At 42.0% G+C, this 20,620-nt stretch overlaps 1 protein-coding gene across 30 annotated transcripts in view; it reads left to right on the forward strand.

Moving 5' to 3' along the window:
- Positions 1-20,620, forward strand: part of Mitf (melanocyte inducing transcription factor) — a 213,232-nt gene that overhangs the window by 109,065 nt on the left and 83,547 nt on the right. For 12 of the 30 annotated variants that reach the window (XM_087656055.1, XM_087656059.1, XM_087656044.1 and 9 more), the window contains one exon: positions 19,098-19,344. In XM_087656055.1, the coding sequence (XP_087512181.1) occupies positions 19,147-19,344 (198 nt within the window). In that variant the 5' untranslated portion in view covers positions 19,098-19,146. 30 annotated transcript variants of the gene reach the window in all.

The raw sequence follows: 20,620 nt of genomic DNA on the forward strand, positions 1-20,620 counted from the left end.
CAAACGTCAGAACTTTTGTCTCTGAATAATGATTTTTCTTTGCTCTAGAGTGCAAAGTTCTTACTCAGTGTAACACCAGCTTTGCATTCTGAAATAGAGTTTCTATTCCTTGGGCTACACCGAGTGGATGCTGTTTTCCAGGCACTCTGCTCAGTACTTTTCCTGCCACATCTCCTTTCAGTATGACATTTATCTCTAGGAATTAAATGACTTGCCCAGGGAAGGCCATCCTGGGGGCAGGCATGCTTCTGGGTCCACATTGAGTAAGTTTATAGTGTACTCTTAGTTGGCAAAATGATGCTGAACTTGAGTCCAGCTGAGAGACAGCTACTAATGTTTATGAAACAGCGGGCTGCTAAGAGATTTGTTGCTTATGGTTGAAACCACTGCCTTAGTTCCTGACCACACATCTTGTAGCAACTGGTGCTTTTGCAACGTAGTGGCTTCCAATCATCATCGACTGTAACATCAATATCTGTGAGACTCAGTCCCTCTCTACTGGCCGCTCGGCTCTTGGCACATGGATGTGGACTTGTACAGTGAACAGTGGTGGTTGCATCATTGCCAGAACAGTGTTGGTGATATTTTATAATTTGGATGGCATGGGCCTGGCATTTCACATGGCCTTCTGATTCATTAAGATACCACCAATGTGAGTCTGATGAGGCTGCGGCTAAAATTTCATGGCCCTCTCTCTGCCTTACAGCAAGTGGAAAGAAACACCTAAATCAGGAATAAACTCATCTATGGTACTCCCGTTGGTGTGCGTCAGGCAGTGTGCTTCTATACATCTTACAAGGCTGGTTGGAGATCAGTTTACACACAGCATCACCACAGACCCTGAGGGATGCATTTTACCCTGATGTTTGATGTCCCTGCTGCTGCTCCACCCTGGCCTTACTACACCACCTTCCATATATTGAAGCTTTAGCCAATGGAAAGGCCATTATTTGGCACAGACCAGAAAACCCAGCTGGCCAGGTTACCATCCTTCTTTCTGTCCATCTCTTTCCAGCGCCTCTAGTGGATTATATAGGATCTAGGAGCATTTCTGCTGCTGCTGTCCTGGCATGTCACTGAGAGAAGGGGACAGAGGAAGGTGTGTTCATTCTCTTCAGCAACCAAGACCGCAGCCAAGACAGCTTGTGAAGCCACCTTTGATAGCTGAACATTAGGGTACTTAAAAGTCCGCATGCAGTATTGTGCTCTTGCTGGGAAGGAACGGCTTGCTGTGCTCCATGGTACTGATGGAGGGGCACTTCCCATTTTAGTCCTGCTGCCCTTGAAAGGCAGGCAGAGGGATTCTGTGTTCTTTTTTCTCTCTTTGTTTCCTCTCTTTTCATCGAACCCCACCCCCCACGCCCCCACACGCACACACTTCATCCCTTTCCTCAGTCTCTTCACTGCCTCAAACTCATGATCTCCCTGCCTCAGCCTCCAGTGCTGGGATTATAGGCAGACGTTTTTTTCTTTTAATCATTTTTTTTAAAGCTGCTAAGAGAAGCCCATGGTTAAGAGTTAAGAGTCAGAGGGAAGAACAGGTTCACCAGTAGAAAACTGTACCATAAAGTTACACACTGAATCACCAACCCCTCCACAACAGCTTCCTGCTTCTACTTACCCCATAAGGAAAGCAAATGGCATTTTACCAAACTTCTCAGATAATCAAAGTAGCATAATTACCATGTCAGGTCCCCCAACTTTCTCTTGTGTCACCCTCTTGGCTTACATAGGTTGTGATGTGCTAGTTACAAATACCAATGGCCAACTGTTAATAGCAGATAGCTGGTCGCTGCCTTTGATGCCTGGACAGGTACTTCTTTTGAATTTCTCTAACAGAGATAATGAGATCATTGGAGCTAGGGGATTAATCTGATGTTTTGATTACTAAAGAGCCAAATTAATATTTTAAATATGTATTCCTTCTTTACCTCCTTAAAAACTCCCCACAGATAGATTGTAAGACCCCAGTCTGTTCATTGCCTTTTTTATTCTCAGGACAGAACCTGTTTTAAACATTAAGTTTTTTTTTTCCCTCTAGCTGCTTGCATCCTCTACCCAATTTCCTAAGAATGTTGGGATATCCGTACATCAGATTTACCTGCAGTAACCTGATTCTCCTCTGATCATCTTTTCAGCCTTGAAGGGCTTCTCTGGGTGCCAGGGACAGAGAGCTGTCTTCCAGAGGAGTTGTTATATCATTGAGGTAGCAGCAAGGTCTGCTTGTGGAAGGAGAAAGAAATAGAAACAAGATAGGCAGAGATAAACGTGATGGAGTGCTACTGAGGAGTTATTTCTGCAGAGAGGTAGTCATCAAAAATTTCTTCTAGTCATGCTGTGACACTTTCAATAGAACTGCAGTTCTAGCTCCTGAAACACTGTACTCAAGTCTTTCATCTACAAAAAGAAGCTGTGCTTTGCCCTTTTAAAGTGTCTACATAGCATATACGATTGTGTGTCCTGTTTTTGGCATTGAGTTCCTTTGTAACTAATTAAATGCCTTCATCAGATCATACGCAATGCATCTCTGCTTACTGACTTTCATTTGTGTCAGTCATTTGTCCAGCCTTCGATCCATCTAGAAAATATTTATCCAGCACTTGTTATTTGCCAGGTACTGAGAATAAACATGTGTAAATACATATGAATAAAATAAACATAAAGGGTTCTGCCTGCTAAAACGATTACAAGGTTGACTAAGTATTGTCAGAGGAAGTCAGCACCATTTGCCGATAGAATTCAACCCAGAAGCGGATGTTTCTCCTTAGGAAGAACAGTCAGTGAAGACTTGCCAGAGGGAGGGAGACAGACCTACCAAAACTTTAATCCCAGGGCTCTGGAGGCACAAGTGGGTCGATCTCTGTAAATTCCAGGATAACCAGGGCTATGTAGAGAGACCCGGTCTCAACAAAGAAAACAAGAACAGATTTCATATCCAAGGGAGGAGGAACCAACCTGGGTGGAGTTCTAAGAAGGGGGTGGGAAGTGTAGAGGGCTCTGGGCATTCTGCTTCCGCATGTCCCTTTGATGGAGTGGTTTGTGTCAGCCCTGGAGAACAGAGTGTCTCCAGTCTTCATTTCAGTCTTACACAGTGACATGTTCAAGGTAGAGGGCCCATGGGAAGGATTTCCCGGTAACAAGCTTGATGGTCCTGGGGCATCAGAGATGCTGACAGCTATTGAAGGTGCTTTTTGAGTTTTGTTACCACATTGTTACTCTTCTTGGATGACCTAAGGATTTCATAAATATTCAAAGCATATCATGGAAATTTGTAGTGAATACTTTACAGAGTTGAAAGGTACAAGCAAGTTTTATTCAGCGAGTAAAGAGAGCTTATGTTCTTCTATATTTTCCTGCCTTCTGTAGAGATGACTTATACAGACTTTAATATATAGGGCTATATTTACATCGTCTTTAGTTTTTAAGTTTGGCATGGATAGGCATCTTGCTTGCATGTATGTTCAGGCACCACTTGAATGCCTGGTACCCATGGAAGCCAGAGGAAGGCATCAGACCCCCTGGGGCTGGAGTTACAGATGGATGTGACTCACTGTGTTGGTGCTGAGAATCAAACCTGGGTCCTTTGGAAGAGCAGCCAGTGCTCTTATCTCCTGAGCTACCTCTTCAACCTCTATCTATAGTATATTGTATAGCCATGGTTTCAGTGTTGAACTCTAAAGATGCCCTTCCACAAATAGAGTCTTGAGCCAGACCCTTGAAGAATATCATTGATTTATTTGTTTTGAAAAGGACTCTTAACACTGGTATTTTTAGGACCTGTTCTCTCTCTCTCTCTCTCTCTCTCTCTCTCTCTCTCTCTCTCTCTCTCTCTCCTTCTTCTTCTTCTTCTCCTTCTTCTTCTTCTTCTTCTTCTTCTTCTTCTTCTTCTTCTTCTTCTTCTTCTTCTTCTTCTTCTTCTTCTTCTTCTTCTTCTTCCTCTCTCTCTCTCTCTCTCTCTCTCTCTCTTTCCTCCTATGAAAGGGTATAATGTAAGTTGAAGGGTGAGTGCTTTTGATACACACACTGATTTGAGAGCCACTGACTGGGGTAACAACTAGGTGTTTTTACATGAGCTGGATAAGTCCTACGTTGTGTGCAAAAGGTAGTCATCGGCTGGGTCCCTATAGCTTATGGCACACAGTAAACACTCAGATGCTATTGTCTGGCTGGGGAGTTCATTAAAAAGAGTGATGACTTTCAGGAGAAAAGGGGGTGTGCTTTGGGGATAGTGATCATTTGATCTCTAAATAAAGGAAGAATCCTGAGCTTTGGTAAAGGCACAGCTTTGCTTTTCTTGAGATACAGTTTAGACAGGATAACAAGTGAAGACTCTTATCTCCTCTCTTTAGTGATTGGATTTTTCCTTCCGACTAGATCCCAGTTTAGCTCCCTAGGAAAAGGAAGCTGTCCTTGACTCTTTTAAATTCCATTTTAGCTAAGGCCCTGTTTTGGAAAGGTCACCAAGCTTTCTGATGACTAGTTGATTTACTACAATTTAGGACAAGGAGAAATAATTCTTATTTGAAGTGAATTGGTAGGCAGGTAATAATTTTATTCTGCTTTTTTTTTTTTGTATTTTATCCACCTCACATACAGATTTCAACTCATTTTTTTAAAATATAGTTTTCAAGTAAATATTACATGTGTGCACACACATGCATATACAAATGTGTACAAACTCAAGGTATAAATATAGATTATAGATTATGTAAATATATCAATGAAGTTGCTGACAAGATTTACTTATTTATTTGTGGAGTGGGAAAGATGGCTCAGTAATTAAGAATGCATACTTTTCTGGCTGAAGATTCAAATTTGTCTCCCAGCACTCACATCAAGTGGCTCCCAGCTGCCTGTAAGTCCAGCTCTAGGGGATCCAATACCTTCTTCAGGGCTCTGCAGTCTTCTACATTCATGTGTGTGTGCATATACAAAAACATGCGTACACATAACGTGAATAAAATTCTACTTTTATTTGTGTGTGTATTTGTGTAAGTGTGTATGCCATGTGTGTACATATGTGCAGAAGTCACAAAATGGCAGTGGGTGCCATCCTCTATCGCTGTATATTCCTTTTGAGACAAAGTTGCTCCTTAAATCTGAGGCTTGTGTTTTACCATCAATGCTGAAAGCCAGCAAGGCCCAGAGAGCCCATCTCCATAGTCCTTGGAACTCCAATTACAGGTGTCCAGAAGTCGCTGGGCTTGTTAGGTGGGTGCTGGGACCCAAACTGGTCCACATGACTGCGCAACAAGCACCCTTTAAGAATAATATTAAAGACTGTATTTACCCCCACCCCCATGTATATATCTGTTAATATACATGTTTGCACGCATGCATGTGTATGCAGACACATATGTGTCCCAACACTCATGTGGAAGTAAGAGGACGAATTTGGGGATCCACGAACTCCGGACCACTTCTGTCTATGCGTCCCATCTTCCAATAGTGGTGTTAGAAATACAGGTGCCTGTCATTATATCTGGATTTTCATGTGGCTTCAGGGATTGAACTTAGGTCCTCAAACTTGGGCAGCAAACACTTTTTTTAGTGTCTTACTCTGTAACCCTGGCCAGCCAGGATGGGACTCACTGTGTAGATCAGGCACTTTGACTCACAAGATCCACCTACTTCTGCCTCCTGAGTCCTGGAATCAAAGGTGTGCATCACTCCACCCAGCTTTTCAGGCTTCACTCACTGAGCTATGTCCTCAGCAGAGGGCAAGCACTCCTTCATTACCCAGGCTTTTCCCCAGCCACTAAGACATTATGCTTTCACTTCAAGAAACTATTGACCATCAAACCATGGTCTATTCATCCTAGTGGACATGGTGGGCTCCCCAGAGACATTTACTGAATAATTAATTGGGTGATGACTTGTGAGATGTCTTTGTATTGGGGATATTTGTATAGATGATGACACATGTGCCATTCAGATCAACCTTAGGTCCAGTCCTAAGTCCAAGAAGTTTCTTTGAGAGCATCAAAAATCTTTTTAAGATATCACAAATGAACTGTACACATGTCCTTTAACAGTAATTTTATTTAAACATATATGGAAATAATTAAAGGGAATGAGTCTTTGGGGACAGTGGGTTGACTAAAATGAAAACTCAGAACATGCTGTTGGCTAGACCAACCAGGGAAACATTTGGTGTTGTGTGGTAGTGTCTGGAATTGACCCCATGGCTTTCTTGGTCAATGTTTGAGAGCCAATGGAGGGGACTAGCTTTTTTTGGTGGATAGTCATTAATAAATCACACTTTTAGACCTTAAACAATGAAATAACTTAGTGTAGTTTAAGCTAGTATCCAAGCGGGATAGAGTCTGACTAGATCATCTGAAGGCCAACCCCTCACAGAACTCCACACACTAAGGCTTATCTCTTTTTTCTGTCTTGTGTCTCTTGATATTTTCTCTCACTCTTTTCTGTTCCCTTGGTTCTCTAGGTGGGTCAGCATTGACCCAAAATAGGCACTGCTGACCACAGTCAGAGCTGTACAGGATATTTTCCTATTGATTTTTTTTTATGGGTCAACGACGGTGAACATGTTGGCTGCATTATCTCATTCCTGTCTTAAATCAGCAATGAGACAGCCTATTATCCATTCTCCTTTGGCTGGTGAGGAAACTGGAGTAGAGAAAATTGAGTGCTTTTGCACACATCTCTGAATTAGTAACTGGTGGGATCCTAACATGGATTCTTGAACACCACGAACGAACCCGTGTGGAGCAGCTTCTTAGGAGGAGAGGCACCGGTCGTCCTCTTACAGTACCCAGGGATGCCCCTGCAGGTAGAAAGAACCTAGTGACTTATGTATGAATATAACTGTTCATCAGGGATGTGGTGCAATTTAATTTTCTCCTTCTTTATGTTTACTGACCACTAGCTTTACCAAAAAAATGTGCGCACCATCTTTCTTAACTTCATTGAGTTATTAGAACCTCCTGCTGGAACCGCCATGTAGATTATATTGCCTGTCTTCTCATTGCTTCTCCACATAGCAACCAGATATAAAATCCCACTATGAGCTCATCAGTCCCCTACTGACAACCTCTTGGTGGTTTCTATCCCACCCTGGGACTAAATCAGTGACCTGTCCTGCTGGCTTGACAGATCCAACAAGGTCTGGCCTGGCCACTGCTTGGGTTTCATACACACCATGCTTGTCCCTTATTCTAGGGTCAGCAGCGTTTCCCGCTTACTCTCCCACTTTAGGCTTTTACATGTTCTGTCACAACTAAGCGGAAGACTCTTCTTTGTCCCCGTCCCCGTCCCCGTCCCCAGCCCCAGCCCCGTCCCCAGCCCCGTCCCCAGCCCCAGCCCCAGCCCCAGCCCCAGCCCCAGCCCCAGCCCCAGCCCCAGCCCCAGCCCCAGCCCCGAGATCTTGCCTAAGGAAAACCCCATCTGACCTCATCTAACTGTTTTCATCTCCTTGTAGCAACGTCCATAAGAGTAACCATGAACTAATATGATTATTTAGTATGTGTTTCCCACTGAGCTATAAAATCTTCGGAATCCGTCCGGTACTTGAACTAGTGTAGCCATTCAGTGCGTACTTATCAAGCAGGAGAGTGGTTGACAGAATAAATGAACAGGGAGCACACAGAGTTTCTTTGGCTAAAATCCCTGGCTGGGTATTTTCTATTATTGGAGGCCCATTTACAAAATATAATTTCATTACATTGTAGAATTTCGATGCACGGAGACAGCAAGCCTCTCTATCCATTTAGTTTGAAGATAATCCGTAAGACACGGCAAAGTCCTTTGCCCAGGGGACACAGCTAGTCAGTGTCAGATGTCTTTGTTATGACCTTTGAATTGCTACAGGGAGAACCTTGCTCTTTTCAGAACTCTGTCAGGCAGCTCTGGTGCGCTGAGTCTGTAGCATAAATATTTGATAATATTGATGTTGTCATGTCTGCATTTTAAAGTGTTTTCTCTTTGAGAACACGTATTGCTGTTTTTCTTCCTTCTTGTATACCGATGTATTCGGAATTGATCAGAGGCCAGTCTAAAATACACAGATGTTTGGTCTAAAGATGTTTGTGTGCTGAAGGAGACTGCTACCAGTAGAAGCAGCTTGTGTGTTCCCGCCACCAGGCTGAGGCCAGCACAGCCCTCCTTCACTCCTGGGTAGATGTAAGGGTGAAAAAAGCTGTGTGCATCACACAGCCATTAGTTGCAGGCTGTGCTCTGTGTCCAGCAACCAAAGCTGTGTGTATAGTTTTAAAAGAGACAGAGATTCATGCTAGGCTGTTTGATAGATTCCAGCTGAAACGGCAGTTAGTCTCCTACTTAGCCTTCCTTGCCTGCTTTTATGAGTCTGTTAAGTGTTAAAAATCCACCAGTATGTGACTTCCTTCTTTCAAGTTCTCTGATGACACTTGTCCCCTGCAAGCATGCGTCTCTTGCAAGCCTGAACTGGTGCCCAAGCTGGGGAAGGTCCAGTCAGCATTGCCAGAGCTTGTCTGGCTGCTGCATACATTTCTGGCCTGGCCTGGCTCAAGGAGTGTCCCCCCCTGTGCAGAACAAGGAGCGCTTTGCCCCTCAGGTTCCATAGGTACTGGATTAAGCAGGTCTGCTATTGCAGACAGACACCAGGCTCCATTCTAGCGTGGAGCTGTGTTTGGATTGGAGTTTCCAGGGCCTTATCAGGAGCCACCCCTAGTGACACAGCCGGTGCCAGAAGTAACTTTGACTTTCACTCTTCGCCAAGGGCTTGCAGAACACCTTAAAGGAAAGAAAGATGGAGACGCTTAGATTTGAGATGCTCATTCCCCGCTCCTTTGAAAGCTTGTATCTGTAAGTGAAGTTTTATTCTGGGACCACTTAACAGAAACATATCATTCTCTGATGCAGAAAGGAAGGCTTGGGAATTAGAAATACTGGCTGGCACCGTGCAACTGTGGCTTTAATCAGCTGCAGCTGTAACCTCTTGTGACTGGGTGTGATAAGGGGCAAGAGCTCATTTGGGGAGGAGGGATCGAAACGGAGCCTTCTCATTTAAAATGGAGTTTTGGTCATTAATAATGACAGGAAAAAAAATACTGAGGTTAAAAAGATGGGTGAGGGCAGAGTAGAGCTTGATGCATAGTTATGAAATAGATCACAGCCCAGTTTTGTTATAAATAAAAAAGGCATTTTCTTTAGGAAGATACATGCTCAGTATACATTTCCCCAAACTGCCCTGCTGTAAACGCTGTAGATCTCTCTCTCTCTCTCTCTCTCTCTCTCTCTCTCTCTCTCTCTCTCTCTGTGTGTGTGTGTGGGGGGGGGTGTATGTGTGTGTGGGGTTGTTAGTTTCATGATCATGGAATAGTAGTAGTAGCATTGTAAAAATATGTTCCGACTTGTATTCTTGTAATTTTTTTTTGATTTATTTCTTTTCTTGATGGCAAGAACAAAACATTCAGACATCAGCATAATCTCCTTGTCATAGAAATGCCAAACAAGGTTGGGGATTTAGCTCAGTGGTAGAGCACTTGCCTAGCAAATGCAAGGCCCTGGGTTCGGTCCCCAGCTCCGAAAAAAAAGAAAAGAAAAAAAAAAAAAAGAAATGCCAAACAAGGTTAAGTAGTGGTTTTATAGGAGGACTGAATAGAGACGGACTAAGTAGATAAGACCCCTTCCCCTCCGGCGCCCGCTTTCGATTTTACTCCCTTAGATTAGGAACCAATACTGAAAGCTGGGTCTCCAAGTGAACCAGCTCCCAAGCAGATTAACGTATGCAAAAAGCACTTCTGGAGCTTTGTAATTATTTACTAAGTGTTCCTGGGTCAGGGGAGGGGCTCTGATGAAGTCACAGAAGCTATTCGTTCCATCGCTGGCGAAGGTGGGCTTGAAGACAGGGAGAAGAATGGAAAAATACTAGATGTAGCAGAACTATTTTTAGAATTTGATTCTTAAAAATGAATTTCCCATAAATCGAAGCGTGGGTTAACAGTCCATCATTCGCAGTTGATGGGTCTTTCCGAAGTCCTGTAAAGGGCACTTGTGAAAATCGCTGCTATTCCTGCTGAAGTTTGCTTCCATGGATACCTTGTACATTTTTCATCCCCCGCCCCCCTGTGTCACTAAAACAGCTAATTATTCATCTTTCTAAAATGATAGAGCATTTTATGAACAAAGTACATATACGTATACGTTTGAAATACCGTTATGCTGAAATCTTTAAAAATAAGGCTCTGCCTTGTAAATCAGATCCTAGTTGGGAAGGCAGTGCCTGCTCTCTGTGAGGCATACCTGCAGGAAGGAAGGTACCTACCGCCCGCAATGGTTTTAGTTCTGGTCTTAAGCAAGCAGAGGGATGAAGCCAGATCAAACTTACCTTGCAGATGCAGCATTAGGACAGACCTGAGTTTGTCCCCAAGTTAATCCTTTTTAAGATATTTCTCTAGTCAACTATAATATTTTTAACAGAAATATGCATCCCTCCACACTCTCTGAATTTGGAGGGATGAATTTTCTAGCAAACGTCTTTGACAAAACATGTGTGCTGGGCTGTTTTCCATTAACTTTTTCCCTTGCCTGGGAATTAATTGTGTGTTTCCTTCCAGGAAAGCCAGTGAGCACCAAAGCAGAAAGGAGCATTCTAGACTCTTGTCTGTCTTGAAAATAACCCAGGAGCTTTCACTATTTGGGGGCTATTGAGATGTTCAGCAAATGTGTCTTTCTGGGCTCAAAGTACAGTGTTGGACTGGGGAGATGGCTCAGTGGGTAGAGCACTTGCAGCCAAAGGGTAAGGAATTACGTTAGATCCTCCCACCCATGTAAAGCCAGACTTGGTAGCATGAATCTGTAATCTCAGAGTTCCTGTGGTGACATGGGAAGTGGAGATAGGAGAACCCCTGGAAGCATATGGGTCAGCAAGCCTGGCATGTATGGTAGTGAACAAGAGATCCTGTCTCAAGCCAGATAGGAAGTAAGCACTAATACCCATAGTTGTCCTCTGACCCTGACTCTCATGCCATGACATTCATGTACCTATACTCCAACACAGGAACATGTATAAATCATACACATCCATCACAAACACATATACACACATGCATGCGCATACACACACGATGTAAAATAATTTGCCATGTCTTTTAAGCACTGGCCAGATTGTCTCTGGGCTCTGTTCTTAGCACTTAGCACTTAACTGTCTTAAGGAAATTTTACAGCTACTGCCTGTCACAAAGTCTTCTTCTATTGCCATTTTGCACGTAAAGAAACCAAGCTTTCAGGAGATACAAACCCTGCAGAGGTCTTCCAATGAGCGTGTCACAGAGCTAGGACTAGACTAAGGGGGGCTAGAACCAGAGCTCGTTCTCTTGTCTGTCATCTTGGCTATATTTTCACTGGAAATGACAAGTAACCTGGTTTATTCATCTGGCTTTATGCTGAGTGAGTCACTCCCAGCTTCTTTCTCTGAATTGCCAATAACCAACAGTGATGAGCATTTAATGCATTGTGGTTCTTCTGGATACTGCATTTTTTTTTTGTCAGATGTATTTTTCTTTTAGTCTAATTCATAGTTGACTGTGAGGCACCTGTCCAGGGGAGGAGGGAGTCATTGCATAGATTCATTGATGGTAAAGACCATTCAAAGATGGTAAAGAGGCAGAGTGTTTGTTAGAAGAGAGATATGAAATTTGCTTATTGAGCAAACACTTGTCTGTGTGCTGGAAAGTGTACAGAATGAAAATATGATATAACCATCTCTGCTGTCAATGGAATCAACTCCTCTGGGTCTAAAAGGGACAAACACCACTTGACTCTTAAGTTCCTGCTCATCCTTATGGTTCACAATGATTCCCACTCTATCTCACATCAATATAGTCACATTACAGGAGACACCATGGCAGATGGTTCAAGGACAAGTGTCTGTCAGTTCCTGGAGACATTCCTTCTTAAGCATCACTGACCAGATTTAGGCATGTAGCCATTGTGGTTCATGGAAAGCTGGGCAATGCTGGTAGCAGTGTGACTAGATACAGCCAGCAGAAAGGAGGACAGGTTAAACATCCTCAACCAGAAAATCTGCAGTGCTCTGAAATCCAAAGCTTTTAGAGCACTGTTATGTCATAAGGGAAAATCTACACTTGACCTCTTCTGACAATTTGCCATCAAAAATGGGTTTAGCTAAAACTATTATACAAGATGACCTCTAGTCTATATGTATAAAGAGTACATGAATGGATTTCAAGTGTATAGTTGGTTCTGCCCTCAAGGTTTCTCATTATGTGTGTGTAAATGTAAAATTTACAGAATTGGATGACACCCATGACCCCTTCAAGCACCTTAGATAAGGGATGAATAACCACCACATTATGTGAACTGTCTTGGGCTAAATGTTGATTTTTCATTTTAGAGAGCTGCTAAAATTTCCTATAAAAGTACACCAGACTGTACAGTGTCCACATGTTCATTTCTTTGCATATAAATATCTTATTGGCTAGATTTCATGTCAGAAAGAATATGCAGTTATTCCTGAGATTGTGTGATCGCACGCAATGCACATAAACACAAGAAATAGATACATAGATATACGCTCATAGATACACTTTAAGTCTGTTGATTTTTCCCTCTATAGATGTTTTAACTTCAGGTTTGTAATTTTTTTGTTTTGTTTGTTTGTTTGTTTGAACTGATAATATTTCATATTTTTTCCTATTTCTAATCCTGTCACGAAGTCTTTGATTTTGGTAGTGGACAAGTACATAAAAATATATTCTATACTGAAGCTGTAAAATTTAATGTGAAGATTCACAGCTTCTATTCTGAATGCCTAGTCTAACTGGACAGACGTTCACTGAGTTATTGTATAGATTTGAATCTGGTTATGTTTCGGTATGCGATACTCTTATTTCCCAGTTGTGGAATTCTAAGACACATCAAACAAGCTTAAACTAGAGAAGAAATGGACTGGTCTTTCTGAACCAATGTTTAGGGGGTAGTCCAGAGTCACATGGACTTCAGGGGTGCCTTGATCCCTTTATGTGCCATCTAGACACAGTGCCCTCCCTTTTGTTCTTTGTTTCCTGCAGCCCTTGGTACTGTTTTTACTTCGCATTGTTGGTTCTAGTCTGAGATAGATGCACAAAATTCAAGGTTTGCTCCCAGATTTCTGGTTGTCACGGAGAGTTACCATACTGCCTTAGTTTCAGTCAAAAATGGAACTCACTGTGCCACTGTAGGCCCCTTTCTGACCCTATTGACAGAGGACAGATAGGCTGACTAGCCAGGCCTGCCTTGTGCATTCATGAGCTGAAAGGAAGGGACAATGGCTTTACCAGGTGAAGTTGGTGGTGGCACAGGATGCTGAGTGGGCCACGCTTAATGGGAGGGCACAGTAAGCCTTGATGGCTGGGTGTAAGGTTGCCTTCCTATTGTACTGGGTCCACCCATTTACAAATCTGTATGTGATAATGTGCACTTGCATCTGGGTTTCAATCTGGCATTATGAACTTTGGATCTTGGTGGATATATTCTAAGCATGAGATTGTTGAACTATTGTAACCTGAAGCTTTTAAATATTCTTTAACCTAGTACAATGTTGTCTAGACAGACAACTTACTTTGTTACTGTGGAATTATGTGAGTAGATATAGAGTAACTTTATGCCTTTTTTTTTTTTTTTTCCGGAGCTGGGGACCGAACCCAGGGCCTTGCGCTTCCTAGGCAAGCGCTCTACCACTGAGCTAAATCCCCAACCCCAACTTTATGCCTTTTAAAACAGTCTTTTTTTTGTTGTTGTTCTTTTCTTCAAAACAAGGTCTTTCTGTTAGCCTTGGCTGTCCTTAATCTCACTCTGTAGGCCAAGCTGGCCTCAAACTCACAGAGATCCTCTTGCTTCTGCCTCCTGAGAGCTGAGATTAAAGGAACGTACTATCCCTACCTGACTAAAAAGTTCTTGCTTGTAGCTAGGTGTGAGCGAGAATCCACATTGGACAGAGTGAGCAAGAATTGAAGAGTGGGATTGAGAGGCGACTTCGTGGTTAAGAGTGTTCAGGCAGAAGACCTGAGATTCTAGATTACAAGTCAGGTAGCTCACAGTCATCTCTAACTCTGTCTGGGGATATCTAACACCTTTAGCCTCCACGTAGTAGTGTTGTATAGGAGTTCCATCTCATGGAGTAGGCCTTAAATCCAATTTAAAAGGTGTCTGGTTACTGCGATAACATGTGTCACTGTTGTCCCAGTGGCCTGCTTTATAGGCAGGTCTCTGCTATAGCTCACTGGGTCTGTAGCTGATTGAGAGTGATGATTATTTTTCTTCTCTGTTAGCATATATAACCCTGTCCAGCAGTACTAATTCTATTCAGTAAGAGTAAAGCCTCCAACTGTTCACTAGCTCAACCTCCCCATTCTTGATGTCATGAATATATGCTGTCTTTGGCAATAGGATCTTACTGTCAGGTTGTGAAGTGTAACTGATCAAATTGGCAATAGCCTATGGTGTTGGTGGGAGGAGCATCTGTCAAATCCCTTTGGTCAATGACTAAGAAAACTGTAGCCCAGTCCTGGTACTGTCAAGAAAAATGAAATTATGAATTTCACACATAAGTGGATAGAGCTAGAAACAATCACCCTTAGTGAGGTCAATGAGTACCGGAAAGGCAAATTATGTGCTTTCTCTTATGTGTAGTAGTTAGCATTTAAGCTTTAAATTGTGTTTCAGAGCATCCACAGAGATCAGGTAGATAGTAAGATATTGGGGGTGGGGGAATCTTCCAAAAAGGTGAAATAGAATATAGTGTTAAGAAGGAATGGAGAGTAAATTTGAATAGGAGAATAAGTGGGAAGTGCTTGGGAGGGCAGGTTAGGATGTGAGGTGTCTTGTTAACAAGAGACTGGCAGTTGCATTTAAAGAATATAGTGTATAGTGTAAAACAGTGTAGATCCTAACCTCAACCCAGGCTGGTCTTGACATGCCTGGAAGAGCATCATTTCTGTGTTAATTGTAAAGGTCTCTAAATATTGATTTTTTTAAACAGTTGCTAAAGCTAAAAGAATACAATATTTGTACTTACAAATATGCCCGGTAAGATAGGACCCTGTCCAGTAGCTGTTTATCATCCTAGAGGAGGAAGCTTTGAAAGCTAAAAATGTAAACTTATCAAAAGGGGTAGGAATGGAGGCCACACAAGGGTCTACCTTTGCTCCTATGCTGCATTCCAGATGCTACATTGAATAATTTAACATTTACTCACTCAGTCCTTAGAGTGTCTAGGGGTAGCTTTGGGGAACACTCAGAGAGGCTGAATGGCTCATTAAAGCTCACATTCCTCAGTGGTGGCTGAAGGAGAACTTGAGTTCACTTTGTGGCCCTCTTCCTTGACTAGTATGGAGCAAGTCCCATACTCAGGGAACTTGTTCAGCTACAGGGTCAGGCATGTGTCAGTGCACTCATGGCCATGCCTGTGGGCTTATCTTTCTGAGGGAGAGGGGTATACCTTCCCACGTAGCACTCAATAAGAATCTAGCAGTCCAAATAATTGACACCATGAAGGCATCTGGGAAGAATTAATCTGGCCAGGACTTAACCATGGGGTTGGGAGCTGGGTGTCCACAGCACCTAGCAATAGCCATTTGTTGAATCAATGAACTTCACATAATCAGGTTAAAAGGAATCATACTCACAGAATTAGGATTATCTAGCTAGAGCTCAGGTTCATGGGCCCAAGGATGAGCTCAGTCAGCAATTAAAATTAGACACAGTGGCCATCTCTCCATGTATGTCATTAGTGGCTTGTCAGTAAGTCCTCATTTTCAAAGCAGTCTTTCTAGCCACTTGGAATATTCCTTATATAAACTTGGGTTCCATACTAACTCTTGCACAGTCTTTCACAAACAGGGCTCCCTTGTCTTGCGAAAAGAGTAAAATCTAGTTGTGTTTGTCTTTGTCAATGAGGTGGTAATTATAGATTCAGTTATTTCTAAGAGAAGTGGACACTCAAAAGATGGTGAACCAGGTTGAAAATCCGGTAGTCATTTCTCATAATGCAGAAATATCCTAGAGGGTGTGTGTGTGTGTGTGTGTGTGTGTGTGTGTGTGTGTGTGTGTGTATGTGTGCGCGCGCGCTTTTGTGCACGCATGTCTGTACGTGCACACGTAGTTAAGTAACCCCAATGCTTCTGTTGCACTACCCCTTTAGAATCCTTTGTTAAGCTGTCAATTAGCTGAGCTTTGCTCTGTTTATATAAATATAAAACATGCTTGCTATTGTTTCTTTCATACGTTTTCCCTGTATTTGTACTGTTCAATTGTATGGGTCAGAATTATTTTTTTCCTGATAGACTATTATAGATGACACTTTAAATGATGTTTTTATTGTGGTTAAAGTATGAAGCCTTAGTGGGCTTGCTAACTAGTCATTTTAATTTGTCTCTGGGATGCTAGACTATTAATTGAAAGGATTTTCCCCCTGGTATTGCAGCCAGTGACTCGTCTTGTGCAGTTAATTAGCACGATTAGTCCACAGCTCCCTTTGCTCCTGCACAAAGGTTTGCTCCTGTTTTTATCAAAAGGATCATTCTCTCTGAGAATGCTTGGATCTGACAGGCTCTGAATAGTAAGACCACTTATTTATTTCTAAATAGCTATCTTCAGTCTTTCTTGGCTTAGGAAAGTACATTTGAGCTTTGAAGACATACTCAAAGTGGGAAATACATTTTCTTCAGTTGCTCTTTTTAGATTCTGCACTAGTGAATTGGTGGTTTTAGGTTCACAGAGCAATGGCTAGGGAATGTTTTGATTGTGTGGATGAGTATACAATGTTAAGATAATAAGCAAAGCATAGATGCTGTTTGCCCAGCGTTCCCTGTCTGTCTATAGGGAGTGCCGGGGAAACCAGAAGAAGGAAGTTGTTTCATGTTTAGGGGCTGCAGAAGACACCCAGGAGAGCTGATATCCTGGATTAGGTCACTGTGGTCCCTTCCTATAGTTGAAGTATTGTCTGATAGCTCCAGTCTCCTTTCTTGTAGCCTAGTGGTGAAGTTGATCACCTATCACTGTCTTTAGTTAGAGTCTGTTGTATATATTGCCACTGGAAAAAAAATACTTTGGCGTTATTTTAGCTTAAAGGAGAAAAGTTAAAAGAAAATTCATTTCCCTAAGTTCATCCCCCTTCAGGCAAGTGTGCCTGCCCCATACACTCCCTGCTAGGCGCTTTGTGGATTTACACATGCATGCAGAGCTTCTAAGTCTGAATCAGCCTGTAAATCCACTTTGGAATGTGACTTTATGATTTATACTTACTGCACACGTATGCTACTTTGCTGTTCATTTTGCATTTTCAAGGAAGGTAATATGTTATTAAATTCATATTTTATTAATTAACTGCCATCCTATTTTAAATCTTTAGGATATGTTGAAATCTTTAAAAGCCTTTGTATATGTGAATTCTTTCCACTTTTGAGTTCCTTGGACCATTACATGTTAAGGAACTTTCTGAAACAAAATAAATATGTTATTTTTAGCATTTGGATATAATTTTATTAAAGCATAATAATAATAATACATTTTCATTATGTGTTTCTTGTCATGAATGTCTTTTACACTACATAGACTACTAGTCTTGGACACTACATAGATATTTCCACCTCGATTGAAAAATTATTTTATCCTATAGTTTTATTCATATTGATAGTTTTATTTTTATGGAATTTTAGTAGATACATGGTATGAAATTTTGTGATTTATTGTAATTTACTGAGCCAATTTTTTATATGGAAAATAAATAAACTTCTAGGGCCTTTTGGGGGAATGCCACAGGAGTGTGACACAGACTTTTATCCTGTAGCACATCTGGTCACTTGTGTAGCATTGTTGTCCTCAGGCTGTGCACAGAGATGGCCAGGGGCCTCAGGACTTGTGTCTTTGGTAGGCAGGTAAACAAGGTACTGGGGTTTGCAGTCAAGAGGGAGGGTAAGTTCAGATACCTCCCCGAAGCGTGATGGACTCTAATGTTCATTTTTTCTCTTCCCAGAAGCTGAAATCTTTTATTATAAGCTTGTACAGAAATCTGAATAATTATAATTAAGTTTGCTTCCCATCCTGGATGGTAATAATAGCAAGCATAAACATCGGTTGGGGTGATGATCACTGTACACGGGGATTATAAACATTGCTTTGTGTAAACTTCACAGCATCAGTCCTTAGGAGGGAAAGCTTTTCAATGTGAGTGGTGCGGTAGATATTTAAAGAACGTGCCACCCCTTGTATAAATGGGTAAAAAGCTGTATACATCTCTTCCAGGTATGAAAGGGGTTTATTATTTGTTCATAGCACAGAGTTGGCAAGATAAGCAACCTAAAGCCACACCTAAAGAAAGTAGGCGCTCTTCTGTTCTTACCTACTGACTGTCATTCAAGCCTGTTAGATAACGGTGAACAGAGTGGGTCCCTGGCCTTTAAAGTAGACCTCATGGGGAAAAGACAGAACCCGGATACTCATGCCCAGATGAGGCTCAGGGAAAGATACACAAAGAGCACCAGGAGGAAGAGTTGGGTTGTCACTTCTGCTTCCCTTCTGTCCCCTTGCCTTTGGACAAGGGTAGGGTACAATGTGCACATCTGATCCAGATGCGTTTTTCCTTAATGATTTGTGTGATCTAGTCTTCCAAACCCTTCCAGTAACAGTCTTTCCTTACTAGAAAACATATTAGACACCATCAGGACATTTAGAGAACGCGCAGGAGTCACTGGTTGTTTAGACCGAGCTACTTTTACAAAAGCAAACCAAGTAATTTGGTTTTATCTGTGCCGAGTTGCGTGCCATGGAGACCAATGGCTCCTAGTTGTTGGGTGTATCAGCATTATATTCAGTGGCGATGAACTGTGCGTGGTACAAAATGTCAAAAAGAAATAAGTGATTTGATAAAAAAAAATCCCTAGATGCAATCAGCCTGACTTATTTTAATCCAACTCCTAATGACTCGAATCCTGTCACCTCCTGATTTTCAATTATATGGAGTGCCATGCCATGCCTTGATTATATTTGTGCAGACTCACCTCCTAGTTTGGTGGCATTTAGGATACCCCGCGATGCAGGTGATGGGTCTCCTCAGGATACTAAATGCTGTGTGCCTTCTGGTTTCCCCACAGCAGTTCTGCAGAGCATTCTGGGGCCTCCAAGCCTCCGTTAAGCTCCTCCACTATGACATCACGCATCTTGCTACGCCAGCAACTCATGCGTGAGCAGATGCAGGAGCAGGAGCGCAGGGAGCAGCAGCAGAAGCTGCAGGCAGCCCAGTTCATGCAACAGAGAGTGGCCGTGAGTCAGACACCAGCCATAAACGTCAGCGTGCCCACCACCCTTCCCTCTGCCACCCAGGTGCCGATGGAAGTCCTCAAGGTATGTGAGTGTTGCCCTTGTGTGTGGACCCAGCCTGTCCCTTTTCCACATCCTAGGTGTCACATTCACTGGACTGCATGTTTACTTGCATTGCTGTTAGTCTTATTTCTAAGCATGGCTTCCAGTGGTTCCTATGAGGCTTTGTATTTTAAAAGAAGTATTTGAACTAACTAAATATTATGGCAGCCTGTAAATGGCGGAAACAGTCAACATTTTCATGACCAATCCAAAATGGGATCTGATGTTTGTTATAACAAAGAGCATTTCTCTTTTTCTCTTTCTTTTGGAAATAGTTTCATGCATAAGTTACCTGAAAGAGTCCTCTTGTAGACACTTATGTGTCTTCATAAATGCATTCCGGACCACACTTTAACTTTGCTCTTCAGTTAGCAAATCCTGCTGGCCCTAGAAGCTAATTGTTTTAGAAAGTCTCTTCAGAAAGAGAACTGTGGTCAAGCATTCTGTCTGTGCCTTAATAACCAGACTTCATAATCCTTTTACTGAAGCGAGCTGTCTGCTTTGGGTCTCTTTGATTTCTTGCTAGAGTGGAAACTGCAGGAGCTTGTTAACATCCTTCTAACAGAGACACATAGCTTCCTAATTACTAGAGGAAGTTGTAGCAGGAGCTCTATCTCCTGCATTGTCTCCCATGCCACATGGGGAGTTGCCTTGTTTCATAAACATTTCAATTTGTAAATATGACTGGTTCAAGAAAGACCAGGCATAGGGAAACTTCCATATGTTTTACTTACCTTTTACCCATTCACCTAATTGATTCATTCTGAAGAGCCAAGTTGTTCCTGTTCATTAAGCATTGTGAACTCCACATGCTGCAAATTCATTGTTGGTCTTTGCTTTTACCCTTGTGCTCACAAAAAAAAAAAAAAAAAAAAAAAAAAAAAAAAAAAAAAAAGCCTTCCATCTCCCCTACTTAAAGTTCATTATTAAAGTAAACAGGAGCGGTTATGCTACATTCAGGATCTGTCTGTGATCTTTGCCATGAGGAAAGACTTCTTTAAATCCCAACTTCAAACCAGTACATAGTTATTTACAAAGATTTTAAAACGTAATGGTCCTATTGTAGAACTCTTTGATAGAGAAATCAGTTGAATTTTTGCTAAAGCAAAATAACCCAATTGCTTTTGCATAAGATTTTACTTTAATCTGACCAGAATTCTGGATATTGCCACAACGATGACTCTTTTATTCTTCTGCCATCTCCTGTCAAGTAAAAACAACTTTTGGCTGTAGCATAAACTATACGTGAAATCTCTCT

Source organism: Rattus norvegicus, chromosome 4, assembly GCF_021556685.1.
Source record: "Rattus norvegicus strain SHRSP/BbbUtx chromosome 4, alternate assembly SHRSP_T2T, whole genome shotgun sequence".
Classification (NCBI taxonomy): Eukaryota; Metazoa; Chordata; class Mammalia; order Rodentia; family Muridae; genus Rattus; species Rattus norvegicus.